Source organism: Ursus americanus, chromosome 2 (assembly GCF_024610735.1).
Source record: "Ursus americanus isolate L20-20 chromosome 2, mUrsAme1.1.p, whole genome shotgun sequence".
NCBI lineage: Eukaryota > Metazoa > Chordata > Mammalia > Carnivora > Ursidae > Ursus > Ursus americanus.
In genome coordinates this window covers 65,227,846-65,245,580 of record NC_142128.1, presented here as the reverse complement: position 1 = coordinate 65,245,580, position 17,735 = coordinate 65,227,846, and the positions used below count along the sequence as shown (strand labels likewise).

At 49.6% G+C, this 17,735-nt stretch overlaps 1 protein-coding gene across 2 annotated transcripts; it reads right to left on the bottom strand.

Annotated features, from left to right (window-relative positions):
* Window positions 1-264: 264 nt before the first annotated feature.
* Window positions 265-10,433, bottom strand: CTSE (cathepsin E). 2 transcript variants are annotated; one of them, XM_045787505.2, is made up of 9 exons: window positions 10,263-10,433; window positions 9,469-9,625; window positions 8,781-8,898; window positions 7,685-7,803; window positions 6,833-7,032; window positions 4,554-4,676; window positions 3,179-3,320; window positions 2,998-3,096; window positions 265-1,068 (listed from the first exon to the last, which is right to left on the bottom strand). In XM_045787505.2, exons 1-9 carry the CDS (start codon window positions 10,328-10,330, stop codon window positions 904-906), a joined length of 1,191 nt encoding a protein of 396 aa, XP_045643461.2. In that variant the 5' UTR covers window positions 10,331-10,433; the 3' UTR covers window positions 265-903. The 2 variants fall into 2 exon arrangements, with proteins under 2 accessions (XP_045643461.2, XP_045643462.2); XM_045787506.2 differs by lacking the exon at window positions 9,469-9,625 and having other exon boundaries at window positions 10,263-10,413.
* Window positions 10,434-17,735: the final 7,302 nt, after the last annotated feature.

Below are 17,735 nucleotides of genomic sequence, written 5' to 3'. Positions count from 1 at the left end.
TGGATGGATGCCTGACAGCTCCCGAACCCACTCGTCCATCCTAACCTTGTGAATGAAGAGGCTCCAGGCATTACCTGCCCCCGATGGGCTACTATGGATGTACCCAGCACTGTGGATGAAATATTCTTGCCACAAAACCAGGCTCTAGAGCCAACTGCCTTTTGTCGGAAAGATGGACTCAGAACCACATTGCATGACACCCTCTGGATTTCAACCCACAGAATTCAGAATGCGGTCAACTCTGCACATGGAAGGAGACATAGAGACAGTTCAGATTTGAACTTTATTTGCATCCTGATACGCACAAGTCACCAGTAAAAATGACCCAACATTTCCCAGAAAATAGGGAACATTTGAACGCTGATTGCCTATTTAAGAAAATTACAAGGATTTATGGATAAATCTTGGCTGTGATGATTTATGATGTGATGCTAAGAATTTGCTTCTGGATAATGCAGGCAGGTGGGCTGGAGAGAGGAGAGGTGCTGGGTGCAGATAAAATAGGCCTGGCCACGTGTGGGTGAGTTATGAAAGGTGAGGGGGTGTGCACGGGGATTTCTTGCTCTATCATCTGCTTGTGTACATGTCAGGAGATTTCCAAAAGAAAATGTTAGCAACAAGCAATAAAAAGTATGGGTGTACAACTTAATTCTTGCATCATGATCGCAGTGGAGGTGATGTGTATACGAGTGTGTGCGAGGTGTGTGAGGTGTGTGTGAAGTGTGTCAGTGTGTGTGTGCTCTCGTGCTCTATTTGGACCTAGTTCAAGTTGCAGGCTAGAACAACTGTATACTCCCCAAAATGACTTTTTGACCGCTGTGAAGAATGCCCCAATCTAATAGGCATGGCTGTCTTTCCATGGGGCAGCAGGCAGGCAGGCCGGCACAGGCACAAGGCCGCGACTTACGGGACTGCCGGGGCTAGCCCAACACGGTTATTCCCACGATCAAACACTGAGTAGAACCGCCTAATGAAGACATCGCCCAGGATCCAGAGGGGCCCAGCGGGAGGCTGGATGTCAAGACCTTGAAAGCCACTGCTGCAGAACTCCATTCCATCCACAAAGTCCTGGGGTGGGAAAGAAGGTGTAAGCGACGTAGAGGGAGAAAGGGAAGTAGTGCTGCCCGGAGGCTGTACTGTGTGGTAGTGGTGGTGACTCTACCGAATGGCCTTGGACAGTCACAACGTTGGCTGGTTGGTTCTTCCTCCCACTTCACACACCTCCACTTGTGTTTGCACGGTTTTGCATATGTGGACCTGGGCTTTGAAGTTCTACAATTCTGAGAATTGTTCACCTGTCATACATGCCCCCTGCCTCCCATTTAACAATTGGAAAAAGTGATGTCTTCTTTGGAAAAATGTCTGTTTGTGCCTTCTGCCCATTTTTAATTGGATTGTTTGTTTTTTGGGTGTTGAGTTTGGTAAGTTCTTTATATATTTTGGATACTAACCCTTTATTGGATATGCCATTTGCAAATATTTTCTCCCATTCTGTAGACTGCCTTTTAGTTTTGTTGATTTTTTCCTTCACCGTGCAGAAGCTTTTTATTTTGATGTTGTCCCAATAGTTTATTTTTACTTTTGTTTCCTTTGCCTCAAGAGACATATCTAGAAAGAAGTCGCTAGGCCAGTGTTAAAGAGGTTACTGTCTGTGCTCTCTTCTAGGATTTTTATGCAATTGCACTACTAAGTATGTATTCAAAGAATACAAAATTACTAATTCAAAGGGATACATGCACCAGATGTTTATAGCAGCATTATCCACAATAGCTGATAGCCAAATTATGGAAGCAGCCCAAGTGTCCTTTGACTGATGAATGGATAAAGAAAATGTGGGATATATACATATAAATATATGAATAGTACTCAGTTGTAAAAGAATGAAGTCTTGCCATTTGCAATGCTGTGGATGGAGCTAGAGAGTATAATGCTAAGAGAAATAAGTCAGTCAGAGAAAAACAAATACCATATGATCTCATTCATATGTGGAACTTAAGAAAGAAAACAAATGAGCAAAGGGGAAAAGAGAGAGAGAGAGGCAGACTCTTAACTACAGAGAACAAACTGATGGTTCCCAGAGGGGAGGTGGGTGGGGGAACGGGTGAAGTAGGTGAAGAGGGTGAAGGAGGGCCCTTGGGATGAGCACCGGGTGTTGTATGGAGGTGTGGAGTCACTATATTGTATGCCTGAAACTAATATTGCACTGTATGTTCACTAACTGGAATTTAAATAAAAACTTCAAAAGGACATTTGTTTTCCCTCGCATTGTCTGTTTATGCTTGGCAGCTTGGGGCGGGGGTTAATGGAGGTCAAGGTGTGGGGGGTAGGTAAGTCCCTAAAGTCCTCTACGCCTTAGCACCTCCATTCTGACACAATTGCTGTGGGTGACTCTCCAGTCAAGTCAGTGTGTTGAATGTCACCAAAGAACTGCATGTGATATTGAAAATCTGGGCCAACTGTGGTGTGAAGCGATCAAAGATTTCCCCCAGGAATTCCCTTTCTACCTCACCCTACAGCTTAGGAATCTATGGCAATAAAAGACACTTTCTTGAGAAGAATGCTAATCTGAACATGAGAAGATACAACCTCATTCCGCACCTCCTCCCCCAGTAGCTCATACCTTGAGCCTCTTAACTTTCAGAGTCTCAACACCCTCACCCACAGAATGGGACAATAATATCCAATCTTAGTGGGTCTTTGAGGGATTAAACTTTGTCAGTTGAAAAGTCCTAGCCGACAATGTCAGAAAACGTCACTAAGTGGCTTGTCCAAGGTTTGCTGCTGCTTCATGGAAGGACAGGAATTGAAAGAGAACCAGGCCGGTGGTCTTCCCACCACAGACAGCGTCATCCTTTCTAGAAGGAATGCCACTTCAGTGCAGGAGAAATGGGAGGGGGGCTCGGGGCCAACGCAGCCTGAGTGCAGGCGACGGAAAGAGGAAGTGGTGGGCTCGTGGGCAAGGCCCTGTGACGTGCAGAACAAGGAAGCAGTTCTTACCAGCAGGGTATAGGCAGTGGGTTGGAGGGTGTAGGAGATGCCATTGATGGTGAAGGTGACATCCGGCATGACATTGAGGTTGGCACACTCCACCCCATACTAAAACACAACACAGAGAACCCATTGAGAGGCCTCCCCGCTCCCTTGCTCCCACCTCCTCCCAACCCCAGCAGGCACTGACTTCTCCATCCATGGGTTCTGCCCCAATGGCCTTCTGCAGCTGCTTGACTTTGTCTGAGGGGCCTGTGATGAGGGAAGTCCCCGTGTCCACAATGGCCTGGCAGCCCTCAGAGCAGAACATCACCGCGCCTCCCACCTGGATCCTGAGGACAAAGGAAATGTCATCAGCCAACCCCTTGCCCCCGCCCCATCTGTCCCCCTTCCCCTCAGCCCTGAAGTTTCCTGGGCTCCCCAGCTGCTCTCACCCTCTGCTGGGCTCTCAAACATACAGTAATGATTTCCAAGTTTGACTGTCTCACACATGGGTATTTCTCAATTTTTCTGCGACTGAGATCCATAGCAGGAAATACATTACTTTTGGACCCAATACACACACACACACACACACACACACACGCACGCATGCACGGATGTAATAAAAATTTCATGAAACAGGGCTCAACCTTAGTATGTGAAGTGCACCCTGATATTTTCTATTTTATTCCATTTCATTAAAAATGTACGTCATGACCCCCTAAAATGAGATCATGACCCATAAATGGTAAGTCCCTCCGGCTTGAAAAACCCTCAGTAGACAGTGAGCACTGAGGCTTTTCGCTGTTACATCCCTCATGGCTAGCACGTGCCCTCACCTTGCAGAAGCTTATTCTTGGCGGAACTGAAACGTGAATTGCATTTCTTTAAATTCCTGCATTATCTGACACAGTGCTCGGTATGTGACGGGCATCTGGTCCCACGTCCCTGATTGCTCCATGCCCAGACACACACGCATGCGCGCGTGCGCACACACACACACGTATGTCTGCATGTATGCATGTCAGGACCCAGCCCATGTCACCTCCTTCATGAAACCCTTGCTTGAGGAGTTCTTCATATAGAAGCTGTCCTGCCCTGTCTGCCAGGCCACTTTGGTGGCACATCTCGTGGAGCACTGACCACCCTCCACCTTACAATGATAGTGGGGTGTGTGTGTGTGTGTGTGATCTTCTGGACATGCTTCTGGAGGCGAAATCTGAGTCCAGTCCACTCCTGTACCCCCATGTCACTGACCCCTGGCCCTATGTGTGTATTAAAGTGAAACGAGCCCCAAGTCATTGGCGGAGGGTTTGTATTTATTGTCTGTTGACTTGAGGGCGCAGCACGTGTACCGGGAGGGAAGCTGAGACTTGGTACCTCGTGCCTGTTGCCCTGGCAACCGTGGCCCCTTCCTGCACCTTTGCTCAGCACCTCCACACTTCCAGCCTTGCACGGTAGCCCCTGGGCTCCTCTCCCAGGGACCAGCACATTGATTCAGGTCAATTCAACGAACCCAATTTGCCTTGTGCCCGTCTTGCGTTCTTGCCTCGTAGCATAACTACTTTGTGGAGAATACTCACGCATCCAGGGCAATCTGCCAGTAGCCTTGCTTGGTGACAGGGACCCAGTGCAGATTCCCGGAGAAATGGGAGTGGTCATAGCCTCCAAAAATCAGTTCGCTTCCTGCACCACCTTCTGGGTCACTACATGGAAAGAAAGGCAGATTGTCCGGGAAGGGCCACTGGGTTACTCTAGAAACAAGCTGGTCACGTACACCAAGTATGCAGATAGGCAGAAATATCAGCCTGGGCTTTGAGACCAGGGCTCCCGACAACTGCAGGTTAGTTATCTGGGCCTTTTTGGGCAAAAGGATAGAAGTACAGAAATAGCTTTGCTTGGTGATTTCTCAATGTCTTCTTGCTTCTTGGATAAAAAGGCTAGGGAGGAGGTTGATGGGGGCAACTGCTCTGGTCATGTAGAACCAAGGCTAGGACCATCGGGTGTGCACACACCATGTGACTTAATACACCCCCAAAAAGGCTTTCCCCCCAAATATCTTTCCCACTATTGTTTTGATGGTGCCTGGAGTTTCCATACAATTCACTCCATCGTGTTAAAGTAAGGAAGCTAATGGGAATGCAGCATGACTTAGTAGAGCTTGAAAATTTATTAATTTTCATTGGTGTTGATTTTTCAGAGTATGTTCAGGCACCCGACAGGATTCTGGGGAAATAGGACATGAAACATGCATTTTTAGGAGGAAAAGGATCAGAAAACTACAAAACTCAGGGTTCTGTGAGGCACAGTGGTAAAGGGGAAAGGAACCGGGTATTGTGGGCATCTTGGGAAAGTGGTTTTAGGGAGGTGGGGGGAAGAATAACTGTTTGTTGATGGCCTTTGTGGAGGGCTCCTGAGTGAAGAATTTCACCTGCTTAATCCTATTTATTTCGTACATCAACCTTGTGCCCATTTGAGGAAACTGAGACTTGGGGCTTCAGTCCACGTCGGCCAGACGGCAAAGCCTTTGCTCTTTCCCGTCCTCCCCTGTGTCTTTCCGGGCTGGTTGGGCGCAGGGGGGCAGCAGAGGGTCTGGGCCACCTGCCCTCTTGCTCATGGTTCTGCCTGGGCTGATCCCAACTGCAGTTTAATAAAGGAAACTCAAGACGCTCCACGTGGAAGTGGAGAACGGGGGAAAATGGCTTACGTGAAAACAGGGTAAGCTGAGGCCAGATCACACTGGAGAGGAGTCAGGAAGGTCAGAAATCTCCTTTCTATGCAGGGATGAAGGTGAGATGACCCTTCCAGGATTCCAGGCGAGAGTGGCCAGAGGCAGGTGAGCCTCATGACCTTTTCCAACTACAACAGGCACTTTTTAAAAAATTGCATCAATTAGGAGCACCTGGGTGGCTGGGCGTCTGCCTTCAGCTCAGGGCGTGATCCCGACGTTCTGGGATCGAGCCCCATGTCAGGCTCCTCTGCTGGGAGCCTGCTTCTTCCTCTCCCACTCTCCCTGCTTGTGTTCCTTGTCTCACTGGCTATCTCTCTCTCTGTCAAATAATAAATAAAATCTTTAAAAAGATTGCATTAATTAACCATTTTTAAATGTATGGTTCTAGTAGTGTTAAGGCGATTCATACTGTGATGGAGCCAGTCTCCAGAACCTTTTCACCTGTGAAACCAAAACTCTGTACTCATTCAACAATCACTTCCTATTCCCCTCCCCCCACACCTGGCAACCATCATTCTACTTTCTGTCCCGGGGAATCCGACTACTCTGGGCATCTTCCTGTAAGGGAAATCATGCAGCATTTGTCCTTTTGTGACTGGCTCGTTTCACTTAATAAGGTCTTCCAGGCTCATTCGCTTGTAGCGTGTGTTAGAATTTCCTTCCTTTTTTCAGGCTGAGTAATATTCTGTTTTACGTAAATACTGCATCTTATTATGCCCTAAACTTTCCATTATTTATTGTCAGCTTCCTTTCAAATTTTTTCCTGCCTCCTCCCACGGGAATCAAGCTTCCTGAGGGCAGGGACCGTCCTCCTTGTCTCACTGCTCCCCGCGCCTGGCACGGAGGTCGGCACATAATAGGAGATGATAAATATTTATTCACTGTATAAGTGAGTACCCAATCCCAGAGATTCCTCCTATTGGTTCAAGGCGGGACAGTTTACAAAGGGAGGCAAGCCCCCTTTCCTCAATATCCAGAGAGGGTAAGCCGAAGGTCACACAGCTGGTAATAGGTTAAGCAAGAGATCCACCCCAGGTGTTTGACTGCTAAGCCCAGTGCTCCTCCAGCAGCACCATGTTATCTCCCTGTGGTTGGAATTGACCTTCACCTTGGTGGGCTTGCCGGGCCTACCTGCTCATGTACACAGAAAACATGGGTATATCCACCAGGTTCTGTGCCATCATGTTGTCGAACACTGGGGTCACCCCACCCACAGCCAACGAGGGGTATCCCAGGCCCAGAATTCCATCAAACTCTGCGTTCACAAAGGTCTGGCCAGGCTCCGTGACGCTCTCTCCAAATTGCTGGCCGACCACAACCAGTCCTTCCACCTGAAGGGAGAAAACGCGAAAGAAAGCCGCATGGGAGATCTTTGGCACAGAGTCTCAGATTCCTGGATTCTCCCTCTGGTCTGAAGCGAATTCCTCCCCCACCCAACTTTCCTTGATTAAATGAGCACAGTGATTTCCCCACGTGCCCACACCCTTAATTTTCTTTTTTTATGTAAGCTTTAAAAAAAAAATTGGTCTGTAGATGGTTTTGGACTTTTTACATATAGAATCTTGTCACATGTGAATAATGACAATATAGCTTCTTCCTTCACAATCTTAATGCCCTTAGTTTCTTTTTTCTTGCCTTATTGCACTGAAAGCATCTTTGGCTCATTCTTTTTTTTTTTTTTTGCCTTTACTGATTCTTAAAAGGCTGCCACCAGGCTTTCTGCCCTGTGCACTGTTTCTCTGTGGAATTCCGCCGTGCTGTCACTCCAGAACTCAGCACCCTGAGCAGACTGGCCCATTGCCACTGTCTCAAGCAGGGAGTGCTACTCCTGCCTGGTGAGGCTTCTCCCTTTCCCTGGAAGCCAGCTCCTTGTTTCCACCTCTTCCTGAGGCTGATTTGAAAGGTTTCCCCTAAAGGCTCTGAAAAATCTTCTGTATCCCAAGTTTCTGGCCAAAAGAGAAGAGATGAAAGAATTGTACTCACATCGACTTGGTCAGCTCCGATGATTCCAGACAAGCTCCCAGTCCCATACTGAATGGAGAAATGACTCCCCAGCGCACTGTATGTGTTGGACTGGGAAGGGTAGAACCTGGCGTGTGTCTCTGGAAAAGCAAGGATGCTGTGGTTGCCTGGGCCATCATCCTGCCGCCTTCGTTCCTGCCCTCCTACCCCACAGATGCAGGATCTCTTCCCTCAACTCCCAAGATTGAGTGGGGGCCTCTAAAAGGTTGGCCATGGCCCTCCTTAGTGAGTTAGTACTTCTTCTCTAGCCACATGGTGGCCTACTTGGGGACCAACTAGTCGTCCCTGGGCAAACATGGCCACCCACAGTGACGTCATGAGGCACACCAAGATAAGCGTCATGTACTAGGCGCCAGCAAAAGTCTCTGCCAACTCGTGTGGGTCAGAGCCTGGCATTCAGAAGAAACCCAGGGATAAACAAATGCCATTCCAGGCAACGACTCCCAATTCCTTGCCTAATCTGCAGACACCAATCTAGGAGTTTTCTGAGACACTGTGTCTCTAGAACTTATCCAGCATGGACTAAGACATCTTTCTTTAGCCCTTCCCTTTCCAACGCTAAGAAAGACGCCCGAGTTACCTCTGGCCAAACAGACCCAGCCCTGGGTAGTGCCCCACCAGCCCCACCTCTGATATCCTGGAATAGGCCACCAAGCCCTCTTGAAGCAGGCGAATAGTCAACACTAGAACCCAACCCACCTACCGGCCCAGAAACAGCCATCTGAATGGAACTTGCCCCCCACATTCTTTTGGGTGTTCCAAAGGGAGTGAGTCATTGTGTACTCAAAGATTCGTATTGAGTTTGTATTTTCAGTGGCTGAGTTTTCTCCTATTAATTCTGGTCAGTATGAAAGTCGCTAGCTTGGATGGCAGTCCGATTTTAGCTCTCTCCCTGGCCCAGCCCTGTTTCTGCCATAGGCAGTCCCAGGGCAGACTCCGAGGTGGAGAGGGGAAGCTGCTGTGGCACGCATGGCCAGTTTCTGGAAATCAAGCCCCCCTCCCTCAGAGCGCCAGGCCCCAGCTGCCATTCCCTGCTGGGGATCCTGGCCCTACTTACTGCAGGCTGCGCTGGTGCAGTACACGGAGGGGACCCAGAGGTTGGAGGAGCCAGTGTCGAAGATGACGGTGAAGTTCTGAGGTGGAGAGCCAATGGAGATGGTGCCGAAGTATTCCATCTATAGGGGAGAGAGCGACGGGAGCAGAGTGTAGGTGGTGGGAAAGGGGAAGGGGCTCACCAGGGGGCCTCGGGAGAGCTCTCTGGACCAGAGCCTGGGCTAACACAGACTGGAGCTTACAGAGCCTGGGGAGCGGCAACAGAGGGTAGAAAGAGCAGACAAAGGGCTACAAGGGGGGAAATCAAGTCTCCCACCCCCTACTACTTCCTTAGCTCTCATTTGCAGGATTCCTCTTAATTGCTTTGTGAGCAAGGCAGGGGAGGCAGTAATGCTTTTGTTTTACAATCAGGGAAGGGAAGCTGGTGACGGTTAAATCATTTGTCCAAGGACACATAGCAGGGCCCTTTTGTTTGTGATGCCTTTTCTTTTGCAGAGAGCTCCACACATTTGGGCACATTGGGGCTTGCTCATTCAGATCCACAGGAGCCCAAGGGATCAGTCCCTATGGGTTATCCTAGAGGAGAAATCCACATTGGCCTTCAGTGTTGCTGACCTGACACTTGGCCACGCCCAGAGGCCAAGCCATCCTCCCCTCTCCCCCTTCCCCAGCCCCTGCCCCGAATGCCTCACATCCAAGTAGTTGATGAGGGGCTCGTTGGCATCCTGGTTCATCGTGCAGGACTCGGTGAACTGGATCATATCCAAATTCTGGGATTTCCAGAACTCAGAGAGCTGGCCCCGTGCCCGCAGCTTCTTCCGGAGGGACTGATGCCTCCTGAGGGGCACCCTGACGAAAGCCCCATGTGAGTCGGGATGCAGCTCCCCTCTCTCAGACCCATCCCTCGCCCCGCCCCATTTCCCCAGAGGTAAACTGGGAAAGCACACAGGAGAAGATCTGCAAGGCAGCAGCGTTGCCAGAACTTGCCAGAGTTTGGCCAGAATTAGTGCCCTCTCTGCCCACCGCCTGTCAGTCTTGCCTCTGCTCCTGAAGAGTCTTAGAACCTTAGACTTGAATCGGCCTCCCTCTCAGAGATGAGCTCTTTGAGGTCTTGCAGGAAAATGGTCTGCAGTTGTGCACGAACCTCATAAGGGGCTGATTTAAAGGGTTAGAAAGACTCTTACGGGCAGCCATGGTCAGTCCCTTGGGCAAGTACTCGGTCCTTTGAGCTCCCAACCACAGCTGCAGGTTGACTAATGTGAGACACTCCCTGGGACTTAGGCAGGCCCTGGGACTTGGGCAGGTGGGGGCAGAGGGATGGCATGTCATGGGCTGGGGGTCAAGGCCAACACAAGATGGCCGCTTTCCCCAGCCCTCAGTGTCTTCTCCTCTTCATTTCCCCATCAGCTTTCTTCTCCCAGGGCCGCCCTATGCTTGAGGGCAGGCCGCTGCCCTTGCTGGACATAGAGCGGGGGCTTGGTCTCACCTGTGGAGCCGTTGTTGAGCCAGCCCCAAGTCCAGGAGCACCAGCAGTAGAAGAATGAGTGTCTTCATAGTGGGCCTAACCAGCAGCTTCTTCCTTGCTTTCTCTACCTTCCCTCTCCTTTCTTCTCTCCCACAGGCCAGTGGAGGCAACTCTCCCTAACTCTCAGATCTGCCCTGCCCAGCCCAGTCTGAGGACCCAAAGATAAGGCCTCTTGCGTCAGTAGCCAGGCCCAGAACAAACACAGCGTGTATGACAAGGCGTTTCCTTTCCTCCCCTCAGCCCCGGTTTCCCCCCTGCAGGGGCAGGGGTGGGGGCTTCCTGGATCTGGGGTGGGACTTGGGGGTCTGTGCAAGACAGTGGTGCAGGTTCAACTTCTCCCAGAATTTTTGGTGTTCTCCCCTGACCCCTAGAAACCCTGTAATCATTGCTTGAGAGACCACTGTGCCCCTGGACACTGGGACCCCTCCACGCACGTGTTACATGGGTGGTCTGGCTGAGGACTCCCAGGGCGTGGAAGGCCAGTCGTCACCTGTGGGGCAGGATTCTAACTCAAAATACTGATCAGGCTGTTTTCTCTGTGTTTCCTCTTCTCTCCTCATTCCCTCAGGAGCCTCGAGGGCAGTTGACCCTCCCTCCGTCCACTTTGAGGCAGAGACTAGTGCTCCTCAAAGGCCCTGAAATGGGAGATCAGGCTTGTGGAGCTAGTTTTTTGCCTCCCAAGGACTTGATGAATCAGGGCTGAGGAGTGGAAGGAGGTTTGGAGAATACAGAGGCAGCCCTGCGCAGGGGGGATGCGGGAAGCCTTGCACATGGCGGGGTGGGGAAGGGGGGCAGGTCCTCGTGATTCTGGAAAAGGTTCCTGGGTTAGTTCACTAGGGCTGCCGTAACGACCCACCGCAGATTGGGGGGCTTAACAGAAATGTATTTTCTCGGGGTTCTGGAGGCTAGAAGTCCAAGATGAAGGTACGGACAGGGTTGGTTTTTCCTGAGGCCTCTTTCCTTGACGTGTAGAGATGGCTACCTTCCCTCTTCCCTCTGTGTGTGTCTGTGTCTTGATCTCCTCTCCTTAAAAGTCATATTGGATTGAGGCCCCCAGTAAAGACCCCATTTTAACATAGTTACCTCTTTAGAGGCCCAATCTCTACATACAGTCACATTCTAAGGTTAAGACCTCAACATAAGAATTTGGGGGGACACAACTCAGTGCCTAACAGTGTCCACAGACAGCAGGAGCCTCAGTCTTGTCCGTGGAGTAGGGGGCACTGGAGCTCAGTGCTTAGTTCCCAGCATGATTCGCCATTGCTATGAACCCATCTCTATGGCCATCCCACTTCCTCAACAGAGGGCAGGCTTTATTGCCATGAGTGAGGATGGAGGGTGGTGGTGAGGAGCACCTTCCCCTGGCCATGACACGGTCCAGGTTTATGGGACACTCTGAACCTTGGGGCAGTCGAGGCTCTGAAGTGAAGGCAGAGTACCAGGGTTCGGGTCAGCTTTGCTCTGACTCGTCAGCCATCTTGGCAGTGTCTTAACTGCTGCCAGGGGCTCTGTTTTCCACCTTAGAAGCCCAAGCTGGAGACAAACTTGGAGTTTGGAGCTAAGTGGAGGGCTGCCTTGGGCTCCAAAAATGTTTAAAAGGACATCAAAGGGACTTAGGGCACAGCCTGGACCCTGGAAGCCCTGACCCCAAGGGCACAAATCTTCTTTCACATTTACCTGCTTGACAGTTCTCTCTGACCTTTCACTGGGGACGGATGTCTACCCCAGGAGGGCAACACGAGCCAGAGAAGTCAGACGTTGAGATAATTCGTTTGGGATTTTGCTCTGTCATGGTTGGCCCATAATTGCCCGGCTACTGGGTCCCTTAGACTTGTTATCTGCCAAATACCCTACATCCATTGTTGAGTTTCAAGGAGGATTAAAAACACAAAATACGGTATGTGGAAGTACTTGAAAACCCGTAATGTGTCATCCGACTGAAGATCTTCACTATAAAAACGTTGCACTGGGAGACTTCTTCTTGCCATTAGGGCAAGCCCGCTTACACAGCAGATGGGGACACTGAGGCACAGAGAGGCAGAGTGACAGCCCCAGGAGCATGTGGTTCCTTTAGTGGCAGAGCTAGGGTTAGGACCCCAGCCTCCTCACTCCCAGTCCAGAGAACTTTCTGCCACAGAATGACATAATTATTACTGAACTGTTGAAACGAACCTAGCTGGATCCCCTCCCTCCTTGCCTGTCTTCCAGGCCAGTCCCCACATCCCCCTGGCCCCTCTTTATCGTGAGTGGCAGGTTTGCCTGGCTCAGACTGGAAAATGGGCTGGTTGGTCTGTGCAGCTGTGGGTCACCTGGCCCTTGACCGGATCGGGGACATCCTGGATGGCCTGGGTGGAGCCGCAGGGTCTGGCTGGGTTTTGGAAAGTTTGATGCAGGCTAGAGGCAGGAATATGGAGACGTTTGTCAGAACGAATGGGTTCTGTTCTCTCTGGAAACAACAGGAAGCTCCCCTCCCCTGGTTGCAGATTAGTGGATCCTCCCATGCTGGAACCAGATATTGCTGTGGACGGTTTGGGAACAAAAGCCCTTGGGGGCACCTGAGTGACTCAGTTGGTTAAGTGTCTGACTCTTGATCTCAGCTCAGGTCTTGATCGAGCAGATGAGTTCAAGCCCTGCATTGGGCTCCATGCTGGGCGTGGAGCCTACTTTAAAAAAAAAAAAAAGCCCTTGGGTATGTGCCTGTTGGTGTATGTATGTGTGTGTCCTTTAAGAAAAGAGTGGGAAGAGCATTTGGGGTGCAATGGTACCATGTGGGCAAAAACAGGCCATGGTATGGGCCATGATCCTGTCCTTCAGCACTGAGAGAGCATCCTTGGAAAGAAAGAGATCCTCAGGGAGGTGGATTGGAGGCTGGTCAGATGCAGACTTTTTGTCTGTTTCCAGAACATTTGAAAGCTCTTGTTATGACACCGTCCAATCAACTTCTTGTTTTTGGAGCTTCAGCTTGAGAAGATAAATTAATAATAAGAGGACGGTTTCTCAGTGCTCTGTGGAAATCAGCTTTATCAGGGCTCTAGAGACGGAGTGTGTCCGTGTAAGACACAAGCAGCTGCTTCTCTGTCGCACTCAGCTGGCTCTTGGTGGCGGGGCAGCCAGCAATCCGGGATGCTCTGGGCCCTGCCTCTGGCGACATTGCCAGCTCAGCATGAACGTGACTGACCGGAAAATGTCCCAACCTCGTTTCTGCTCGAAGCTGAAGAATGAAGGAAAGTCAACGCTGCTTTGCGTGGTACAGTAGAAAGAGGCTGGGCTGGGATGCCTGGGGCTAGTCGTGGCTCTTCTACTACCTGGCCATATGACCTGGGATAAATCACTTTTCTCTGAATCTAGTTTCCTTGTCTCTACCACGAGGAGGGTGGGTTGGGTAACAACAACGAACATTTTGAGGGCATAGACTATGTGCCAGGCTCTGAGCTAAGGACCTTGGGAGCATTAGCTCATTCTACCTTTATGCCAATCATATCCGGTAGGTATTATTTTAAAGCGCATTTTACAGATGAGATAAGTGAGGCACGGAGAGTTTAAGCAACTTGCATGAGGCGCTGTAATCGGCATTCAAACCGGGTTTTGCCTGACTTTAAAGTTGATGATCTGTACTGGGTGATCTCAAGGGTCTGATGTTTGAGAATTTCTTCCTGGAAGAGAAAGACCAAGAGAAGAGGATGGGAGGAAGGAGAGGGGAAAAGGAGGAGAGAAAATAATTTTCTGTGGAAAATTTGAGGCTTTTTAATTGTAAGAAGAGAGAAGGGTGTGTGCAGGGTGACGGGTGGTGGTGAGGAGCTGTGTGATGAGGAATCTGATCATTGCTTCTTTTTTGCAAATATTTCCTATGTTGCCTTCAAGGAGCCTCTCAGCAAAGATCATTGCTATACTGTTGACAGGTGCAAAAATCCCCCCCCCGCCCCTCTCTGCAAGTTACCTCTGACCCAGACGTTGACTCTGAAAACTAAAATTTAAGGTGATTTTTTGCTTGTTGCTGAAAGAGAGCTCCTGACACCAAGGCTTGCTTTTCCCAGTGGCTTGATCTGCTTTGGTTTGGCAAAGCCTCTTGTTTTCATGCAACTGGAAAAAAGAAGGCTCCGACGTCTCCAGCATCTTGCCATGTCCAGAATTCAGTTAGCGTGAGTCATTTCCAAAACCACTGTCCACCATATTCTGGGAAAAATGCCTTTCAGACCAGAGATGATGGCAGTGCACCTGGCAGAGGACACAAGCACTGGGGCGGTTTCTCACTTGGATGCCGCCCGAGTGCGCTTGTGCACCTGTCCCGGTACCTCTGAGCAGGGGAACAGCTCATGCCTCGGGCTAGCCAGAGAGCAGGACTGCACGCTGACAGCTCCGTTTCTCTGGTGTTTCCTGAGCCCAGGCTTTGAAAGCAGACAGAGCAGGATTTGGTGTCCAGTCCTGCCACTGAGGGGGAAGTGTGCTGTTGGCGTTGTTGGGAATCATCAGATTGCTCTGCTGTAGAAAAGAAAAAGGATTTCCTTGCAGGATGATGTGAGGATTCCATGAGCCCATCCTCAGGAGTGAGGGCTTTCTAGGTGCCACTCAGCCCAATGCTTGACACCCAGTAAGCACTTAATACTGGGGCCCTGGCTACACCACATGGACCAGGGCGGGTGCCGGACATGGACTAGTGCTCGTTCTATGCCATCCGCCGTTCCAAGCGCTTTAAATATCCTTATTCACGAAATTCTCCCAACAACCCCAAGAGGTAAATAGTCCCAAAGAGGTAAAGGAATTTGTCCAAGGTCACATAGCTGGTGAAGACGGAACTGGGCTTAAACCCAAAGAATCTATGAGTCTGTGATCTTTTACAACTCCCACTGCCGTCTGTAGTCTAGACAATAACGTTACCGTACGTTTTAACTCGCCGAAATACATTGCGGAGACCACCCTTTTGTATCTTTCAACGGTTCAGGAAAGCGATCAAGACTTCTGCCTGTCCTTAGTTCTTCCTGTATGATCAGGGGCTCGACCATTTAAAGGCTGGGAAATGAAAAAATAAAAAATAGACTCTAGGAAGTGAAAATGCTCTCTGACCCTTAGTTTTTTTTATCTGTACAAGTTTGTTAGGAAGATTAATAAAAGCATCTGTGAAAATGGATGAGGCACAGTGAGTGCACAATAAATACCCGGTTAAAATTTTATTAGAAGGGGAAGATAGATTATACTTAGGCAATCGTGACAGAAATCCGAGCCTTTCCTTCATTATCTCTGGGTTTTCGTTTGCAAACTTCTAGTGCCAGGGGACTCAGCCGACCGTGCTCTTGAATCTTTTCCTGCCAGTTCCATCCTGGAACTTCTGCGAGTGTCCTCGGGGTAGGATTTAGACCGTGGCTGAATAGGAAAAAAGGCAGAACTTTAATCTCGGGATCTTTGTAAAGTGTTGTTTGTCTCCGTTTCTAAAAACTCTTGTCTCGTTCCTAGGCCATGAAATGCCTTGGAAACCCACGAGAGGGAAAACACATACTAAAGATGCAGCTAAAATTAGGTCTATTCCAGGACACCAGGATACCTGTCTGATCTTCCTTTCTGGTTTAACAAACTTCTCTGATGGGAGAGTCTCCAAACGGAGCCCCGTTTTCAAAGTCTTGGCAAACACCCCTCATTTACTCACATAAAATATCGGGACACTGAGTCTCACGGAACTTTTTTCAGAGACAAGAAATCCAAGGCTCCAAGAGAGGTCTCCTGCCCCAGGGGTGGGAAACAAGGACAGGAAAGGGAGGGCCTTCCACACCAAACTCTCCCATGCGTTCGATGGGGGGGTGGTAGCAGGAGGTGACAGTGGATTGGATTGGAGTGGGGATGGAACACTGGGAAAGCGTAGTGAGCTTAGATTTGTTCCGGAGATAGAACCCACAGGCCCTGAGGCTGAATTGGATGGGGACGAAGGAAAGGAGGGATCAAGAATGACTCCTGGAATTGGTCCCACAGACATACACACACTTAGACATGTGCGAACAGCTGTTGAATCCAGGTTATTTATTCATCAAATGTTTGCGATGGGAAAGCTTGGACGTAGGGGGTCAGGAAGACTAGCTAAATGATTATGGTATAGCTATATGATGGAACGCTGTGGAACCATCACAAAATAACGAAAAAGCTCCAAAGAAGGATCTCGAGTATATATAGTTGGGTTAAAAAGCGTGTAACAGCATGTGCAGTATGCTACCATTACTATACAACAAAAGGGGGAGAGGGTGTATAGTCCCATTTGCTTCCATATGCCTAAAATATCTCTGGTAGGATGTACCAAGAACCTGGTAGCACTTCACTTTCTGGGCAGGGAACTGGGTGGGTGGGGCAGGGGGAGGAGGCTTGTTGCATACCCTCTTGTACTTTTTGAATTTCGAGTCATTGACTCTATTACTTCTTTAGTTTTCCGGTGACTATATTCCTTTATTAGTTTTCTATTGCTGCTATAGAAAATTACCATGAACGCAGTGGTTTAACAGTACACACTTATTCTCTTTTAGCTCTGTAGGTGAGAGGATTGACCTGGGTCTCACTGTGTTAAAATAAAGGTTTCAGCAGGGCTGCCCTCCTCTCTGGAGGCTCTAGAGGAAAATCCGTTTCCTTGCCTTTTCCAGCTTCTAGAGGCTGCCTGTATTCCTTCGGTTGTGGCCTCTTCCTCCGTCTTCAAAGCCAGCAAGATTGTATGCCTCTGACCACTCTTCCATAGTGCAGGGAAGTTATCTTTTAAGCACTCGTGTGATTTGAGTCAGCCCCGTCACCCCCAGGTAATCTAGAACAATCTCCCCATCTCGAGGTCCTTGATTTCATCCAGGTTAGCCATGTAATCCCCATAGTCACAGATTCCAGGGATTAGAATGTGGACCTCTTTGCAGCCACTATTCTGCCTACCACAATTACTTATTCAAAAACATTTTAAATGAAAAAAAAAAAGTTAATGACTCCTAAACTGTGGGTAGGAGCTCTTGGTGGGAGGGATAGTGGTGTTCTTTACTGAGTACAGGATCGGGGGAGCAGACACAGGTTGATGGGGGTGGAGAATCAAGGTCTGTTTTGGACACATTCTGTTGAGATGGTGGTAGACACTCCCAGGGGTGATATCACGCTGACGCTTGAGTGTGTGGGTCTTGTGCTCTCATAAGCCTTGTTGAGGCTGAAGATACAAATTTGGGAGACACTGGCATATAGAAAGTGTTTAAAGCCATGAAACGGGCTGAGGACACCCAGGGAGAGTGCTGGGACGGAGAGGAGGAGACGCCCCGGGACTGTGCTCAGAAGCCTGCGGATGGGTGAGGGGGGAGAATGAGCCAAAGAAGCTGGGAAGGAGCCTGGTGGGGATGCAGGAAACCACATTACCTGCTCCCAGAGACCCCGCAGCCCCCTAGATTGGAAAAGCCACCACCCGACTCTGTTTTTCTCCATCACGCTCCCTTGCCC